The sequence below is a fragment of the Benincasa hispida genome, chromosome 1 (genome assembly GCF_009727055.1).
Source record: "Benincasa hispida cultivar B227 chromosome 1, ASM972705v1, whole genome shotgun sequence".
NCBI classification, from domain to species: domain Eukaryota; kingdom Viridiplantae; phylum Streptophyta; class Magnoliopsida; order Cucurbitales; family Cucurbitaceae; genus Benincasa; species Benincasa hispida.
The window spans coordinates 81,638,206-81,658,004 of record NC_052349.1 but is presented as its reverse complement, the minus strand read 5'-3'; the positions used below and the strand labels follow the sequence as shown (position 1 = coordinate 81,658,004).

The 19,799-nt window shown below is 33.4% G+C and overlaps 1 protein-coding gene and 1 non-coding gene across 2 annotated transcripts; one reads left to right on the top strand and one right to left on the bottom strand.

Moving 5' to 3' along the window:
- Nucleotides 1-842: 842 nt before the first annotated feature.
- LOC120070423 lies at nucleotides 843-946 on the bottom strand. Its single transcript, XR_005479916.1, has one exon. It is a non-coding gene; the product is annotated as a small nucleolar RNA R71 (small nucleolar RNA).
- Nucleotides 947-2,256: 1,310 nt separating this feature from the next.
- On the top strand, nucleotides 2,257-2,691 carry LOC120079608. Its single transcript, XM_039033839.1, has one exon. It carries the CDS (start codon nucleotides 2,257-2,259, stop codon nucleotides 2,689-2,691), a length of 435 nt encoding a protein of 144 aa, XP_038889767.1.
- Nucleotides 2,692-19,799: the final 17,108 nt, after the last annotated feature.

Here is a 19,799-nt window from a genome sequence, read left to right as displayed (position 1 = left end):
TATATCTAACACCCCAACACGTTACAATTACTTAAACACATCAAAGCATAAACGCATCACTTATACTTAGAACTTATTCTTCCAATTTATTTTATACAAAACACTCCTAGAGTGAATCATGATAGCAACGAACAAGTTTTTGATACCGTTGCCGGGGATTCAGAAACAAGACTAACCAAAAATTTCGTTTGTATCTGTTGTAGGAACACTTCGGTCGAAGGAGTATTGCAAGCTAAGCCTAAGCTTGTGAACATTTATGAGCAGGGAGAGCACTCCTGAACTCATATACGACCCCGAGATTGAAAGGACCTTCCGGCGTAGGAACGATCTAACCGTCGTCGAAGGTTGAGGCAAAAATTTCTCAAACAATAGAATAGGCAACGAGCAATGGCAGAAGAACATGAAAATCAGCAACTAGCTCAGCAATTAGCTCATGTTGCACAGAATCCAATCATAATGGCGAATAGCAGCACACGTCTTATGAGAGAGTACGCGTCCCCTGTACTGTATGATTTCTCTCCAGGAATCATCTATCCAATGCCAGACGGGACCAGGTTCGAAATGAAATCTGTTATGCTCCAAATGCTCCAGTCTGCTGGACAATTTGGGGGTGGTCGTGGTGAAGATCCTCACGCCCACATGAAGCATTTCCTGGAAACATGTAATTCATTTGTGATTCCTAGAATCACCCCAGAGGCGATCAGGCTGTCTTTGTTCCCCTATTCTTTGCGTGATGACGCAAAACAATGGGTGAGCTCACTGGAGCATGGTGAAATCACCACTTGGGAGAGTTGGTGGAAAAATTTATGCAAAAATACTTCCCACCTACTACCAATGCGAGGAGGCGTCGAGAGATTATGAACTTTGAACAAGAAGAAGCTGAGACCTTAAGCGCCGCATGGGAGCGTTTTAAAGGATTGGTCAAGAATTGACCGAACCATGGACTACCACTAACTATCCAAATGGAGACGTTTTATGGAGGATTGAATAGAGCATCGCAGATGGTAGCAGATGCAGCAGCGGCTGGTGGACTTATGGACAAATCTTGCACTGAGGCTAAAGAGATATTAGACCGCATTGCTAAGCACGACATGGAATGGGTGGACGATATGTATGATGGAAGAGCTGACAGGAAGAAGAGATCTCATAACGTTAATTCTATCGATTCCAATGCAATAGCCACACTTTCTGCTCAAGTGGCTACGATGACCAGCCTTTTGCAGAACATAACGCTAGGAAACGCATCAAATCAGCAGAAGGTGAATCAGGTAGAGGCGTTTGGGCAGCCCATGGTTAGCTATGTGGGTTGTGGAGATCCTCACTCCTATGTGGATTGCCCATAGAATCCTCAGTCAATATGTTTCATTAAAAACAACCCATTTTCCAATACATATAATCCCAGGTGGAGAAACCATCCAAATTTTTCTTGGACAGGAGGAAATCATTAGAAGCACCACCCAGGGGCAAACCAACAGCAAAGGAATGGACCGCTGCCTGCATTTCAATAAATGCATCAACCACATCAACAGCCCTTTAATAGAGAAGGACAGGCGTCGAGCTCAGGATCTCCGTTTGAGAACCTATTGAAGGAATACATAGCCCAGAATGACGCGCTACTGAAAAGCCAGACGTCATCTATCAGAAACCTGGAAATCCAGGTAGGGCAGATAGCGAGCGAGTTGAAAAGCAGACAGCCTGAAGCTCTACCTAGCAATACTGAAATGCCTAGGAATAACAATGGAAATGAGCAATGTCACGCGGTGACGTTGTGAAATGGAAAAGCTCTTGAAGAAAGAAAAATGAAACCAAGAAACAACAGTCCTTCGAAAGAACGCATCGCATGTTCAATGGATCAAGAAGAAAGAACGCCTGAGACTACAAGCCATTCAGAAACCAGTACGTCCAACGCGGGAAAGCCTGAGATGTCGCTGAACACACCATTCCCTAGGCGTCTGATGAAGAAGAATGATGAACAACAATTCAAGCACTTTCTTGGGCTCCTAAGGCAGTTGAATATCAACATTCCATTTATAGAGGCCTTGGAGCAGATGCCAACATATGTCAAATTTTTTAAGGATATATTGACAAAGAAAAGAAGAGTCAATGAGAAAGAAGTAATTGCACTAACGCAGGAGTGCAACGCGTTAGTAAGCAATAGTCTACCAAAGAAGCAGAAGGACCCTTGGATTTCCTTGCTCGATAGAAGGATTGGATGTGGGTCATGCGTTGTGCGATTTGGGAGCCAACATTAATCTCATGCCACTCTCAATTTTTAAGAAACTGGGAATTGACGAAGCACAACCCACTTCTGTTACTCTTCAGCTTGCTGACAGAACAATTAAGTACCCAGAAGGAAAGATTGAAGATGTTCTGGTAAAGATTGACAACTTCATATTCCCAGCAGACTTTATTATCTTGGACTATGAAGCGGATAGGGAGGTATCAATTATTCTTGGACGCCCCTTCCTAGCTACTGGAAAAATATTAATTGACGTGCATAAAGGCAAATTGACTATGCGCGTAGATAATCAAGAGGTGAAGTTTAATGTGCTCAACGCATTAAAGTTCCCAGATAATGAAGATTGTCAACTAAACAGTATTGAGTTGCCTGAAGAAGAGACCTATGTATGTGAGGTCCTTGCGTTGGAGAACCTGAAAGAATTAGAGCCGCCAAGTCTGAGTGAACGGTAGACAAAACTAACGCGTCCATCACTTGAGGAACCACCAGAACTCAAGTTAAAACAGTTACCTGAACACCTAAAATACGCATTTCTTGGAACCAACAACACTTTACCTATGATCATTTTCGCAAATCTTACAGAGCCTAACGAGCAATCTCTCTTGCAGATGCTGAAAAAGCACAAGCGTGCAATAGGCTGGACGCTTGCGGATATCCGTGGCATTAGTCCATCTTATTGCATGCATAAGATTAGACTGGAAGAATGGAAGTCTTGTATCTTGAACATTAATACTTATATGTCTCCACATACAGTTCAAGACTCATCAAACAACCTAGGATATTAGTTTATTAGATTTAGGGTTTTTAAAGATAAAATAGAATACAACACAATCAATAACACTTATTGAAATAACATCGATAACTCTTAATTGATGACGGACAATTAATAACATTTACTATCTACGAGTTTTAGGATATAAAACTCAACAATTCTTCCCTTCTTCAAATAATGAGATCCCACCATCTTGATTCTTACTAGAGAATAGTAAGGTTTCCAAATGGTGGTGTCCTTGTTGATGATTGTTTGAGTTCAAGGAAGAATTTCATTGTACAAAGAGTTTGTGACGTGGGAGTTTGTTCAAGAGGAAAACGTTGAAGATTTTCTTCAAAGGTATGTCTTCTTCTTCTTCTCTAAGTAACATGCTTATATATGTATGTTTATCCTATTCCTGTATGTTTCTTTGTTTTTCAAGAATTTCCAAAACAAATTTTGATTGTACACGCGCTTTCGCTGTGGAATTCAATTCCTTCAGCAATAGCTTCCTTTGGTAACCAAGAGCCCAACACCCTCATGACCCAACCTATATCATGACAATTCAAATAATAGGCCATTGCTCTTCAAATCAAAGAGGACGCTTCACCAATCGTTGTTTGGTAATGCCATCAGTCTGACTCCACATAAGCAAAATAGGTTGATGGTCTGACACCTTGATAAACCCCGAGTGCTACACCTAAAATTCCTAAAAAAGACATCATTTCTTTGGTTAAAAGAAACCGATCTAGTCTACATCAACGATCTTATAGGTTTAGTCCCTAACTTTATTTGTATGTGTCTATTAGGTCTTTGAAATTTCAATTTTTGTTTAATGGTCTGACATGTTCAATACTTTTTAAAATTAACGGATTTATATTAAACATAATTGGTTAACTTTCAATTTTATGTCAAATAGATTCGTGAATGTTTAAAAAAAAATTCAAATATATTAAGAACCTGGTAGACACAAAATGAAAAGGTTATATGATTTATTAAGACATAAAATCAAAATGTTTAAGGCCTTGTTACATATATTTTACAGTTTAAAAATCTATTAAATAATTAGGTTATACTTGGGTGCATCCCAGGTAGCATCTATCTTTATGTTGGGGTTTGTGTCCTAAAGCTTCGTAATTAATTATTTTATTAGTTTAATTATTAATTATGCATTATTAATTTATCCATTAACAAGGAAAATCCAAGGTTATCATATGTAGTCATAGTATGTAGTTGACATACAAAGTGAATCATGTTCAAGAGATAACTTAAAAGGTCTATAGCATATGGATAAGGTTGGGTGCTTTATCCTGGAGATACTATGGATACGGCCCGCTTTGTAATAGTTACAAATGGTTTGATCCAGACTATTCATATGGAGACATGTGAGTGGAGGTATCATATACAAAGAGTTTGTTTAAGATCGAACCTCAAAATATTTAATCTCTATTTGTAAATTTGTTAATTGATGCTAATATTTCATAGGATGATCATGTAGACTCCATCTTAGTCCTGAGTGATTTATGAACTCCTATCTATGAGGTTGTGTTGGGTTTTATGTCCTAAAACTCATGGTTTGTAAACAATAAAACTTATTCTGAAAATTCAATAAGTTGTTATTGAAAATATGAATTGCTTATTTCGTTTTAGAAATAAATCTAATAAACTAAAAGATCCATGACTATTACATGAGTACTTGAACTTTATGTGGAGACATAAAAGTGGATCAGGTTCGAGTAAATAGTTAAAATAATTTATAGTATATAAGGTTGGGTGTCTTATTTTGGTAACACTATCGGATGTGGTCCACTCTGTAGTTGTTACAAAGAGTTGTAAAGTGCTACAAACGAATTGATCCTAATTCGTACATGTCATGACGTAAGGATTGAGGGTGTCCTGTGCAATGAGTTTGCACAAGATCGGACCATGAAATAGTCACTTTTACTTTTTAACGTTGTTTACTGTTTAAGACTGACTATTTCAAAACGATGACCTAGGTAACTTGACCTTAATCCTGAGCTAACTATGGATTCCTGTTTATTCGAGATTATCCTTAGATTTGCATAGGTGAGGTTGGCTCAACAACGTCATCTCAATAAACCTCCATTTCAGGGGTAAGACAGAGTAGATAGCTGAAGACATAGGGTGCAAGAGGGAATTTACTCCTACCCACTTTCAGGGATAGTAGAGAGGTTGTTCCTTTAAGTGTTGACTTCGAATCTTAAACAAGGGGCCCCACCCTCTCACTAGCCCGAAAGGGACTCGGTTTGATGATCAGATTGCAAATCAATTGTTCATTAGAGGATCAGTGAGACTTAAGGAATAAGAGGTAATCTCGGGGGGTAAACAGCCATTTGACCTAACTGTTATTACAAACAACCTATAAAGGGTTAACTTACTAATCATGGTTATATCGAGTGGACATAATATATCTACAGTGAAGGGAGTGCAACTCTGGGCTTTAGTGGAGTGACCTAGTAGTTAATGAGTGTGGGTTAATTCGGTGTAAAGAATTTAGCCAATTAATCTTGAATCGTTGGAGCCCATGATCTGTAGATCCGTGAAGTCCCCCTACTAACTCACAAATGGATTAGCCTTAGAGTAGAGTGATAAGTTAATTTGAAATGTTCAAATTTGAATTAAGGGAATTAGTAATTATATTTGATATAATTACGCATTTAATTTTGGAGTTAAACAAAATTGGAGAATAAATTAATATTTAAATATGATTTAAATATTAAATTCATGAATAAGGATTCATGATGATGGAACTAGTGTTAAACTCTTTAATATTTGATATTGAAATTAATTAGAATTAATTAAATTGTTTAATTAATTATTTATTATTAATTTTATTAGAAAATTAATTAATGAACTAATTTTGTAAAATTAATAAAGATTTCATTTTTTGAAAATTTGATTTTGGAGATCAATTAGAAAAATAAAAAAAATTGAAAAGAGATGGAAAATGGAAAATCCGAAAAGTGGCATTTTCCCACTTTCCAACCAAGACGCTCACACACACTCCACCATTATTTTGAGTCAATATTCCAAGTATGAGTTGCAATTCATGCAACAATGTTGTTTGTATGATAGTCATACAATAAATACTGAAAATTGAAGTGGAATTCGGGCATGCAAAAGGTTGCATTTAGCTGAAAAATTGTTGTGAAGAAGTGTTCTTCACACTGTCTTAAAATCAAAGATCTTCTTCTCCAAATTCCCTTAATCCAAGTTTATTTTGAGTCCCACAACTTAATCTAAGGCACCAAGAGGATAGTAGGGAAGACTTTGAGGTAGTTCACGAGGAGATTTGCAGCTGAAATTCGAGTTTCAAGAGATTCTTTAAAGGTATGTCATGAAACCCTCTTATTAGTTTATGAGCATGCTTAATTTAAAGCCAAAATTGATGAATTAGAATGTTTAATGATTCGTTTTACTTCCGCTGCATGTTTTCTAACTCTAACAGGTTAGTCCTTTGATTTGCATGGGGGAGAGTAGCCTAAGTTGCTTACTCAATAGGCCTACCATTTTGAGGAGTTAACTAAATGGGGAGCTAAGATCGAATTCACTCCTTCCTACATAGGATAAGTATATAAGTAGTTCTCTTTAGTGTTGATTTCAGGTTTTGAATAAGGGGTCCCACCCTCCTCTCACTAGCCCGAGAGGGACTTAGTTTATGGTTGGATCACAAATAAATTGTTCATTAGATGAATCAGTGGTACTTGAGAAAAAGAGGTAATTACAGGTGTAAAACGAACATTTAGCCTAGCTGTAATTATGAACAACTTGGGAAGAATCAACTTGCTATATTGATTATACCCATGGACACAACTTGTTCTATAGTGTGTTATGGGTCTATAGTGGTTTGCCTTATAGTTAATGAATGAAGGTCAATTTAATTAAAGAGTTTAATTAATTATCTTGGATCATTGAGCTTATAATCTATAGGTACATAAGGTCCCTTTACTAGCTCACCACTGAACAATGAGATCAATTATGTTGAAAGAAAATTTGAAACATTCAAATTTATGAGGGAAAATATTAATCATATTGGATACAATTAATTACATGATTTATTACAAAGTTTATTTGAATGAGATTCAGATTATAACTTTATAATATAAAAAATTTATTTATTTAAATATGATTCAAATAATTAATTAATTATTTAGATGAGATCTATATAAATAAATAAATAGTTTAATTTGAACAAGATTGAAATTAAATACATATTGAGAGAATTGATTTATTTGAGTATAGTTCAAATAATTAATTATTTAATTTGAATGAGATTCAAATTAAAGAGATAATGCAGAGAATAAATATTTAAATACAACTCAAATATTTAAGCCCATTTAATATGAGATATTAAATGAATAATTATCTTTTAATATTGGATATTAGTAATAATTAAATACTGCCAAGGATAAATCATATTTAAAGCTATTTAATACGAGATATTATTTGGATATATATTTATTAATGTTGGATATTATTAAATATTTAATTTAAAATCTAAGAGTTACAATAGGATTAGGAATAACCCATAGGGTCATTGGGAACCCTCATGGAACACACTATTAGCAAAAATAATCTCTACAATTACTCTAAAACTCTCCCTCTAGAAATTCTCCCAATTTTCTTAGAAAAGTTATAAGAAAATTCTTCTTCCATATTCCCTTTATTCTTTTAAGAAGAGTTTTCTACAAGCCGAATCCTTACCAAAATCATAATAAAAAAAAGATCTCATGGAATGAGAAGAATTTCAAGAAGATTTAGATCGAGGAAGAGTTTTTGTTGTAATTGTGGATCGACAAAGGTATGTCGCTTAAGTTTTTTTCTTATTCATGTGTATTTTTAATTCGTTCAAGAAATCAAAAAACACGATCACGCACTCCTTGGATTCAAATCCCTTCATTTTATATATTCCACTCACTCACATAAAAAAAATTAAAATATTTCAAAATAGAAATAAGAAGAATTTAACACATGTCAAATTATGATTGAATAATTTGGTGAGATGAATAAAGATAGATGCTATCTGGATGCTTTAGATAAGTTTAAAGTTGAGAAATTAATTAAACAAAAACTCAAAAGTTAAAATACTAACTGTGTAATTTAATGAAGAAATAAATTTGAAGATAATTCTGCTAAACAATTTTTTACACTATCCAAACTACCCTTTTGCTTTCCATTACTTCACACCAAACGCCAGGGTCGTCCGCGTAACCCTTTTGACCGTTTGACAAATATTTCAGTCAGACTGGCGACCTTTTTAGGCTTGGTCAACTCCATAATAATTGTGCTTTTTAAAAGGTTGTATATTAGACCACATGTTTATTATCTCTAGTTGTTATTATTATTATTTAACCAAATAACTAAATTGGTATATAATATGTTTTCTCAATTTAGAGGTTTAAATCTCTTACCATTAAAGAAAAATATTAAACTTCTATATTTTTTTTTATAGATAAGATGACAATTTAAATATAACTAATTTTGTTTAATAACTATTTGATTTTTAAAAATTGTTTGTTTTTCCTTATTTTTCTTAACGTGACTTGCATATTTTAAAATGGATATATGAATTCTCAACCAAATTTAAAAAAGGAAAAAGAATAGTTTTTTAAAAGTATTGTTTTTCAAAACTTAGCTTAAAGTTCGAAAACAATAGACTATAAAATAGAGAAATCAATAGACATCAATTTTTCTAAAAAAATGTGTCTATAAATTTGATTTTTAAAAATAATAAAAATTTAAAAAATCAAATGGTTTTCAAATCCACATCGGGATCATTGGTTGTAATTAAAAAGTTTTGATATTGATTCTTAATTTTATAAAGACTAAATACTAATGATGACAATAATTAACAATTTATAATATATATATGAGGGGTAAAGTGAAAAGAATCTTTACATTTTCATTTAACCTCTTATTTTTAGTTAAATATATGCCAATTATATACCTAAAAACAACTCTTTCACCCGCTATTCTTAATGGTACATTAAATATTGAAAAGCCATGAAACTTAAATATGATTCATGTAAAAAACATTCCAATATTCTAAATTAATGTTAAACTATGTATTCGATACAATTTATTTAAAAATTAAAAATTGTTTGTAAAGATTAATTAAAGACCAAGTTTAAAATTGTGATAACTTTGTGGAAAAAATTATCGAAATCAAATGAATCTCTTCTCCTTTCTTTTCTTGACATATATAATAAAATAGAGACCATTTAAAAAGAAGAGAGATTGATAGCGAGACAAATGGATGATGACAACTTAGTTTGATTTCTATTTGCAACTAAACCTTCTTTCTCTTACATAGTTGTCAAACATTAGATTAAACACGATCAAGGAGATCTAGGATATGAGATCTACACGTCAGGGAAGAGTAGCAAGTCAATCAAAGTCAATGAAGACAATTACAGAGTGTGTGTGAGTGATTTTATTGGTGGACGAGAGAGCTGGAGTTTGTTTGTTTTTTCCTTGCAAATTTCTTTGTTGGAGTGAGACAATGCGATAAATGTGACTATATATATATATATAAAAGTTTACTCAATCGTTTTATAAGTACCAAATTCTCTATTTTCTATTAAAAAATATATATTCATATTTCTTCTATTTCAATAGTAGCATCTGCTTATTTTTAAAAAGAGTATATTATAGTATTATAGGATTGTTTTAAAAAAAAACTAATGTTCAATTTTATGGTAATTTAAAGAGAAATGTAGAAACATATACAAATAAGGGAAGGATCAATAAAATAAAAAAAAAAAACCAAATTTATTTTCGATAATGAATGTGTATAATATATTTACATTGATCTTTTAAGGAACAAAATGAACATAAATTCATATATGTAATTTTTTAAAATAAATGGAGAAAAAAATTACATGCATTATTTTATATATATCTAGACTCCTGCAATATATTAACAAAAAAAAATTAAGATTGTTTTACATTTTCAATTTTTGGCGAAATGCAAGTATGTCATATATTAATGACCATTTTACCCCATCCTTTTCTGCTTGCGTGAGTTTACAAAACATGTAACCAACATATTTTATTGTGTATTTGGCATGATTATATGGGAAACAAATAACTATTGAAATTCCACATGAAATTATAAATATTAACCACCATAATAAAACTCTCCAAATTCAATATCCTAACCAAGATTTGAAATATTGATGTTGAAAATATCAAGGTCTCGATTTTATGAGAATATCGATAGAAATATTGATATCGATGAAAATTTCAAAAAACTTTATGGAAATAGATGAGAATTGTCATACTTAGTTAATCAAACTTTCATTGTGGTATAAGACTATACTTGATCATTTTTAATCATTTCTATAAAGTAAGACAATATTTAGATGTATAGTGTAAATATCTATGCAGATGTCAACGCAATAATAGAAATGAAAAATAATTACAAAATAATATAAAATATTGGTAATTAATTACAAAATTAAAGGAAATGAAATGTTTGCCTACAAAGTAATTGTAAATTATCTATACTATATTAAAAGGAAAAAAATGGTAGAATCTTTGACTTCCCATTTTACCCTTAATTTTTAATTTTATTCTCATTTTATCCTCAACTCCTATTTAAGGAGCATTTCACAAATCTATGGATAAAAAACATCTTTTCAATCAAGCACTTCTTCTAAATAACTACCCACCTTTTACAGACATAACATCTATACGTTTTTCAATCCTTCCAAAAATGGTAGAACATTTTTTATTATTGAAGAAAATATGTCATCCATATTTTTCTTAGTACCAAATTTTTATCCCTCATCCATACGTTTTTCAATACTTCTAAAGGAATTATATGGTAGAACACCTTTCACATAGAGAAATGTATCATTGAAGAACGTATGTCATCTATGCTTTTTTCTTTTTTTGTACCGATTTTTCATCTCTCATCTATATATTTTTCAATATTTTTGATTCTACATTCTTTCACAGAGAGAAAATATCACTAAAGAAGAAGGTATGTCATATATATTTTTATAGTACCGATTTTTAATCTCTTTAAGCATTTATAATGTGTAGATTTGTTTTTCTTTGAAAAATTTACAATCAACAGTTTTAGAAATTTATTTTATATTGATCTACATTTGTTTGCATTGGAATGCCACAATTTTGAGTTTTTTTTTTTTTATATATTCTTCTAGATGTCTCTCTTAATGATTAAGGATTTCTAACCAAATATGTTATTTACCTTTTCCTTTTTGTTACTCTCTTTCTTCTCTTTTCTTCTTTTGGAGATTATTCCTCATCTCTTTAAGTATGATGTGTCTGGATTTGAAATACAATCAATAATATTACCGATTGTTTTGTATTGTTTTATTTTGATATAAACATTTGTTTGTGTTTGAAATTGAAACATCCCGATGCATTTGAGTTTTTTTTTTTTTTTTTTGGTATTATAGTGAATAATGTAGAATCAAAGAGTTTTTTTTTTTAATTTTATTTTTAGTACTATTGAATTTGAATTCGGAGAGATTTAGTTGAATTTGAGATTTCAGTCAACACATTTTTTAAGATTGAAGTATAGCATAAAATTAGATTTTATTTTTTGTATTATTGAATTCAAATTTGAAGAGATTTAGTTAAATATGGCTATTCTTTTCTCATTTTATCAACATTCAAATCTTGACGATAAGATTTTCTATCTAAACAATTATATTTGATAACCTTGAACCTTGATTTTTATTTTTTCTAATAGAGTTTCTAAACTATTTTTGTTAAGGTATAGGGAAAAAAAGTGTTGACATTGAATCTAAATTAAGATTTTTATAAACTTTTTTTTAATTTTTAGTATTGAATACAAATAGTTGTACCTAAACCAATTTTATTTGTTTATTTTAGGAAGATAAAACTATTGATGGATAACTAATTTGAAAAAAACACGTTAACATAATTCAAACCATTCTTGTAATAACCCGACTTTCTACTACACTTCCAGGGCACTATTACATGCATGCATAAGCTTGACAACATATATTTCTCAAAGAAAAATTTAATGAAAGGGACAAGACTTTTATTTCTAAAATACTAAGATCATAAAACATTATCTGGTGCATCCTTGACTCTAATTTAGAATAAAAATTAACGAATGAATAAAGAAATAATCAAAAGTTTTAAATGCTAGATTTCTAACCTAAACCATGCCAAATAAAATAAAATAAAACATAAGTGCGAAAATGTTATCATGCCCCATTGACCGGGTCAGGATCCCTCTTATTATTCACTAGTCTATCTTTACCTTTATCTGAATAACATGAAGAGAAAAGAATGAGTATATAAATATACCCAGTAAGAGACCCACTACTGGGCCCACTAGGTGAATTCTTAGCCTTCCTATCGGCAAGTGCACAATACGGATCATAGGCATTGTAGGGATCGAATCCCGAGTTGGAAACGTGTGAGCGTCTTGCATCTCGAAAATCAATTTTTGAATAAACAAAAATAGTGTTTTGAAACAAATATATGAAGGATAAACATATGAAATAACATGCTTTGGAGAAGGAAAACTAAAAGAGAATCATTCTTACCTTTGAAGATTCTCGAACTCCACAAAATATCCTCTCGACCTTGGCATGAACTTCTTCTAAATGGAACTTGAACACAACCACGAGATAACCTTGTTATTCTCAAGGATTTCAATAGAAGGATAGGTGGTATCCAACTAATTGAAAGAGGAAGAGGTTGAGAGATTTCTTTTAGAGAGTAAAGTGAGGATTTGTGTTTTGATGGCTAGGGTAAATCTCACCAAAAGTAATTATTGCCCTAAAAGAGCCATAAGAAAGAATTTATATGGAGAAAAGTTAACCCCTTCCCCAAGTCTTTTACAATTTACCTTTGTGGTCAATTAATTAAATAGCGTTTATTTAATTAAATAACCATTTATACATTAAATCTCCAATTTAATATACATATTTAATTAACATAAATAAACATCGTATATTTATGTGCATCACCTCTCTATTAATTTAATTAATTAATTCTTTATTAATCTAGTTCACTTGAGTTAAATATTTGAATCTCATTCAAATATTTCGCTCCAACTTAATTTAAATTATACATCACATCCATAATCAATTACATATTAATCACATTAATATATAATATCCTCAAATTGATTTGAACAATTCAAATCATTCCTTTTTAATATCCTTTAGTGAGCTAACAAAGGGACCTGGTGAACCTACAGATCAAAAGCTCCAATGATATGAGATTAATTAGCTAAACTCGTTAACCAAATTAATCAATATTCGCTAACTTTGGGTATACTCCAGTAAAGACCCATAGTTGCATTCTTCTCACTGTAGACATATTTCTGTGTCCATGGATATAGACCAATAACAACAAGTTAGTTCTTCATGAATGTCCATAATACCAACTAGGTCAAATTAATGTTTTACCCCTGGGTTACCTTTATATCCTTAAGTATCAGTACTCCTCTAATGAACAACCTGTTTATGGTCCAACCAATAAACAGAAAACCCTCTCGGGTCAATGAGAGAATAGGACTCTTTGTTCAAGTCCTGGAGATATCACTTAAGGGAACACTCATCTACTTACCCTAAAGTCGAGAAATAGTGGATTCCATCTTGTATTATTATGTTCCCAGCTCCTCACTCGGTCTTGTCTCCAAAATGGTAGGCTTATTGAGTCAGCAAATTGACCACTCTCACCCATACAAATTAAAGGACAATCTCTCATGATCAAGAGTTCATAATACACTTAGGATTAAGATTAAGTTGCCTAGGTCATCCAATTGAAATAGGAACCTAACTAGTGAACGACGTTACATCTAATGGTCACTATTTTGTGCTATGGTCTTATGCAAACTCATTGCATAGGATACCTCCACTTGCGTGTTGCCTACACGAATGCATTGGATCATTTTGTTTGTATCAAATACAAAGTGGATCATATCTGAAGGAACTCTAATGAGAGAACCTTGAGCGGAAGCGAATAGACTAAATTCCATTTTCATTGAATACAAAGTTTAAAATAAACAATTAAACAAGATATGCATTTGTTTTTAAATTAGAACATTCAAGAAACCTCACCTTTGAAGACCTTTTCTTCACGTTTTTCCTCGAACAAATCACGAACTCCTTGAAGACCTTCTTCAAGATTAATCACGAACAAAACCGGACACTACCATAAAAATTACCTTGGTATTCTCAGGGTGAGAACCCAGGAGTGGTGGGCTCTGACTATTTTGGTTAAGAGGGAAAACTTAATGTAGAGGAGGAAGATTGAGAACTCTAAAAAATCCAAGACAAAACACACAGAACACTTTTGTATTTTTTCTTTCTCAATCGTCCAACCAACCTTAAAAGAAGAAGAAGAAAACATTTTTCTTTTATTCTCCTTGCCAAAATAACCGCCACCCACGGAGAAAAAAATGGGATGAGAGTTGTAACTCTCTTCCTTATTATTAAAATAATAATATAATATAAATATAAATATGATAACTAACTTATTATATATATATATATTAAATTATATGTTATATCAAATATAACATATAACCTATAGTTTTAATATTGTATCACATACAATATAAACTATAGTTTCTTTTCTCTTTTAAATATGAAATTTAATATAAATCTTATTTATATTAAATTTAACAACTATGAATCCAATTCATAGAAATTATATTTGAATTTCATTCAAATATTTATTTCCTCCCATTAAGCTATAATGTATCAAATACATTATGACAATTATATCACATATAATTGAAACAACTTAACTATATCATTTATAATTAAATCCCTCTATTAATTTAAAAAATTCAAATTAATCTAAAAACTTATTCTCAACAAAATCCTATTGAGCTACTAAGGGGACTTTATGGACCTGTAGCTTGAAGATCCAATGGTACATGAATAATTAATTAAATTCTTTAATTACATTATTCACCATCTGTTAACTATCGATCACTCCACTAAAGATCGATAGCTGTACTCTTCGCACTACAAATATATTTCTGTGTCTATTAGATATAACCAATCAATACCATGACCCTTCACAAATTGCTTGTAAGTACAGCTAGGCCAAATTACCGTTTTGCCCCTGTAGTTACATCTAACTCCTTAAGTACCACTGATCCCTCTAATGAACAATAGATCATAATCCAACTATGACTAAACCCTCTCGGTGCAGGAGAGGGTATGACGTCACATTGTTCAAGACCCGGAATCAGCTCTTAAGGGAGCAATTTATCTACTTACCCTTACCTCGGGGAAGGAGTGAATTCCATCTTGTGTAGCTGTGTTCTCAACTCCCCAATCAGACGGATCCTCAGAATGGTAGGCTTGTTGAGTCGGCGATCTGGCCACTCTCACCCATACAAATCAAATGATCGCCCTCATAGGCAAAAGTTCACAACTCACTCAAGATTCAGGTCATGTTACCTATGGTCATCATGGTAAAATGTAAGTCTCTATTATGAACGGTGTTATATAATAAGACTAAACATTTCGTGCTCTGGTCTTATACAAACTCCTTTGTATAGAATATCTCCACTCGCATGTCTATACATGAATGATCAGGATCAAATCATTTGTAGTACTTTACAACAATTGTAACACTTACAAAACGGGCCATACTCATAGTGTCACCAGGATAAGGCACCCAATTTTATCCATCAACAATAAACAATTTAGGTTATCACTTAAACATGATCCACCCGTATGTCTCTACATACATATTTAAGTTACAAAGATAATGTTGGATGTTAGTTTATTGGTTTGTGGTTAATGCAACTAAAATATCAAATATTTTATAGACAATGAATAAAATATCATATATTTTATTAAATACACAATGAGTTTGTTCAATAACGTTTAGAAACTATAGGATCCTATGAGATTTAGAGCATCAATCCCAACAATATCCACAGTGTCACCAGGATAAGGTACCCAGTCTTGTCCCTATACTATAACCCTTTAGGCTATTTCTTGAACATTGATCCCTATATATCTCCAAATACAGTTCAAGACTCATAAGGTAACCTTGAATGTTAGTTTATTGGTTTTAGGGTTCTTAAGAAAAAAAAATAGAATACAAGACAATCAATAACATGTATTGAATTAACATCGACACCTCTTTATTGATGACAGTCAATTGATAACATTTATCATCTACGAGTTTTAGGGCATAAAACCCAAAAAACTCCCACTTGAACTAAAACTCTAGTCAGTGAGTTGTACATAATATCGGAATCCAAAACAGTGGGCATATGGTAAATAAATATAATAAACTAGGGCATCTATATACCCATTACACATCTCTCACTTGCCCTAGATTATACAATGTACATGTCTCGTAGACCTAGATTCTCTAGATGATCCTCGAACACTTTAGTCAAGAGAGCTTTCTTAATGGATCAGCAATGTTGTGTTCCGAGGCGATCTTTATGACGATCACATTTCCTCGTTGCATAATTTCCCGAATCAAGTGATACTTCGTCTCAATATGCTTTCCTCATTTATGACTACAAGGTTCTTTAGAGTTAGCTATCGCCCCATTGTTGTCACAATATAAGGTGATGGGCAAGTCCATATTTGGAACCACTTCCAAATCGCTTAAAAACTTCCTAGCCAAACTACTTCCTTTGCTGCTTCACAAGCAGCTATCAGCCTCTATAGTGGAATCTGCAATGCATCCTTGCTTGATGCTCCCCCAAACTATTGCTCCCCCCATTTAGGGTAAATACTGATCCTGGCGTGGATTTTCTAGAATCCTTGTTAGTTTGGAGTCGGTCTTTAGTGGACACATAATACTATACGGGTTGATTGGTGAAGGAACCGTGAGGTCCACTACGGAAGCGAGATCATTCCCAATTCCCAATTTTCACAGAATATAAAATTATAGAGAAATAATTATGAAACTAAAACTAATTTTACAGCATTCAAATAGATAAAAAGGAGGAAATGTTAGGGATTAACTTACCATTGAAGAATAAGATCTTCATGAAACCCCTCATCGATCTGTCACGAAAAATTTTATCATGAACACCCAATGAGGATACCACCAAATGGAATCTTCTGAAGGAAATCGGACAAGAGGATTTCCATGAGTAGCGGAAGGATCTTTTCAAATTTCAATCGTATAAGAACATTACAATTACATTCACAAATGAAAACAAACGGTTATGCACAAAACATAAATTACAACATGCTTTATTACACAATCAAGGGATAGGGCTAACAAACCTTTGAAGACCCATCTTCAAAGTTCCTTGATCACGAATGCTCAATCACAGTAACACAACAACACACGAACGTTTGTCCAACACGACCGCTACACTGCACGATCACAGCGAACTCGAACAAGCGATCGCCAAGGTCACGAACACCACGAACGGTCTCCACAGAAGCTCGACTATGTCGAGTTGAGTATGACACCACCAAGAAGGTTACCTCGGTATTCTCGGTGTGAGAATCTAGAGGGTGGGCTCGGTGTAGACTTGGTTAGAGGCAGAAAACCGAAGGAAGAACAATCGTGTAAACGATTGAGCAAGTGGGAGATGAAGTAGTCTATCGTATAGATCGATGCCCAATCATTTAGTAAAAGTTATACAATCGTCTAGCAAAAGCTATGTGATCGTTTAGCTCATCGTCTAGCTGAGTGTCTATTATGTAAGAACACTCTACGATCGTTTACCTAACTCCAAGCTGTCATTTAATAAATCTGATTTACTTGATAGCTATTCCGTGAGTTATTTTCGAAATTGGAAATCTCAAATCAACATCTTAACAAAATTAGGAAAACATTTTTCCTTTTATCTCACAGTTACCATGAAACTACCAATAACCTCTCACTCAATTAGTTATTAGAGAAAAAGAGATTATATCCAATAATTAATATTATTATAAATATAAATGATAACCAACTTATCATACTATATTTATAACATATAGTTTTGATATTTCATCTCATGAAACATACAAACAATAGGTCTTTTCCTATTCCATGACACTTAATGTAAATCTCATTTACATTAATCCTAAACTTGATGTATCTCATATACCATACCGATCATATCATATATAATTGAATTACCTCTTATCAATTTGAACATTTCAAATCAACACCGAGAACTGATCCTCAGCTTGAATCCATTGAGCTACCAAGGGGACCTTATGGACCTGCAGCTTGAAACTCCACCGGTACATGAATAATTGACTAAACTCTTTGGTCAAGGGATCCACCATCTGTTAATTGTCAGACACTCCACTAAAGACCGACAGCTGAACTCTCCTTACTACAGATATATTATGTGTCCATCTTAACCAATCAACAGTGCGATAACCCTTCACAGATCGCTCGTAAGTACAGCTGAGCCAATAATCATTATGCCCCTATAGTTACATCTAACTCCTTAAGTACCATTGATCCTTCTAATGAACATAAGTCATAGTTCTACTTTGACTGAGTCCTCTCTTACAAAGAGAAGTTATGGCCACTATGTTCAAGCCCCGGAATCAGCCTTAAGGGAGTAATCTATCTACTTACCCCTACTTCAGGGAAGGAGTGAATTCCATCTTGTGTAATTGAGTTTCCAGCTCCCAAATTAGACAAGTCCCCAAAAAGGTAGACATGTGATGATGGGCAGAAATGCACGTCATTGTACGCCTTTTATTTAGGATTATAAGTGTTGTTAAGTAGAAGATGCGGCGATTATATTAAGAATTCATGAGAAAATGAGCTTGTGTCGATCGACATTAAGAATCTCGGCTAACCCACTTTTGTGCGTTATTATGTGTTCAATTGTCTATCTTTGTAGCTAATGCAGGAAGTGGTCGCATACGCGGAAGCCAAGCTATCGCAAAGACGACTAAATGCGAGGAATCTCACCATTGCAGAGGAGAACACATACGTTTGACGAATTGATGTTGCGGCCATCAACCGCATGCGTCCATCACACAGAAGTTGCGGCTGTCAAGTGAATGCGGTCATCGCAGAGAGATTACGGCTACAGAATAATAACCATAATAGAGGGATGACCGCACGGGTGGTGGAATGCGTTGATACTCCAGAAACCAAGCATGAATGCATACCTTGGGAGATTCAAAAGATGATGTTGACATTTCACTTACCACGCCGTTAGCAACAGAGATTCAGAAAAGGACCATCACGCCGCGAGTGTCAGATTTAGAGCAGGTCCATTAATGCTGTCGGCGATCAAGCTCTACAAATAGAAGCCGTTGAGCAGAATTTCAAATCATCGAGGTTTTCTGCCTGAGGGCAGATCCTTGTGATCCAGACCAAAGCGTGAGAAGATAGCTTGAGAGTTCTTCATCCCCTTAACAATTCCGAGTGACGACTGGAGCCTTCACCGGAGTTGGAGCTCGAGAGAGTCTACTCCAATGCCCATCCATTGCACCATCGGTAGCCTTGACACACATCTGATGGAAGCAAGACATTGCTTCCATCTGCCCCTCCATATCTCTTCTATCCTTCTATTGTATTGCATTTTAGCTTTAGAGATTAATACATTTTGTGATCAATGTATTTCTATATTTCCTTCGATTCCATCTCCATCTTCATTTACTTAGCATCATTTACTTTCATGCATCACCGAGTAAGATTGCTAGAGTATCGCATACTTAATCATGCGGCATAGGGATATGAAGCATGTAGCAAACCACCGGGAGGTATGCGTTGCGCGAGTGTTATGAGAAAACCTTATTTGCTTAGTGTGAAGCTGTAGCAATGCTTGTCTATAAGCGGACGCAATACTTGTCTATGAGTAGAATCAGC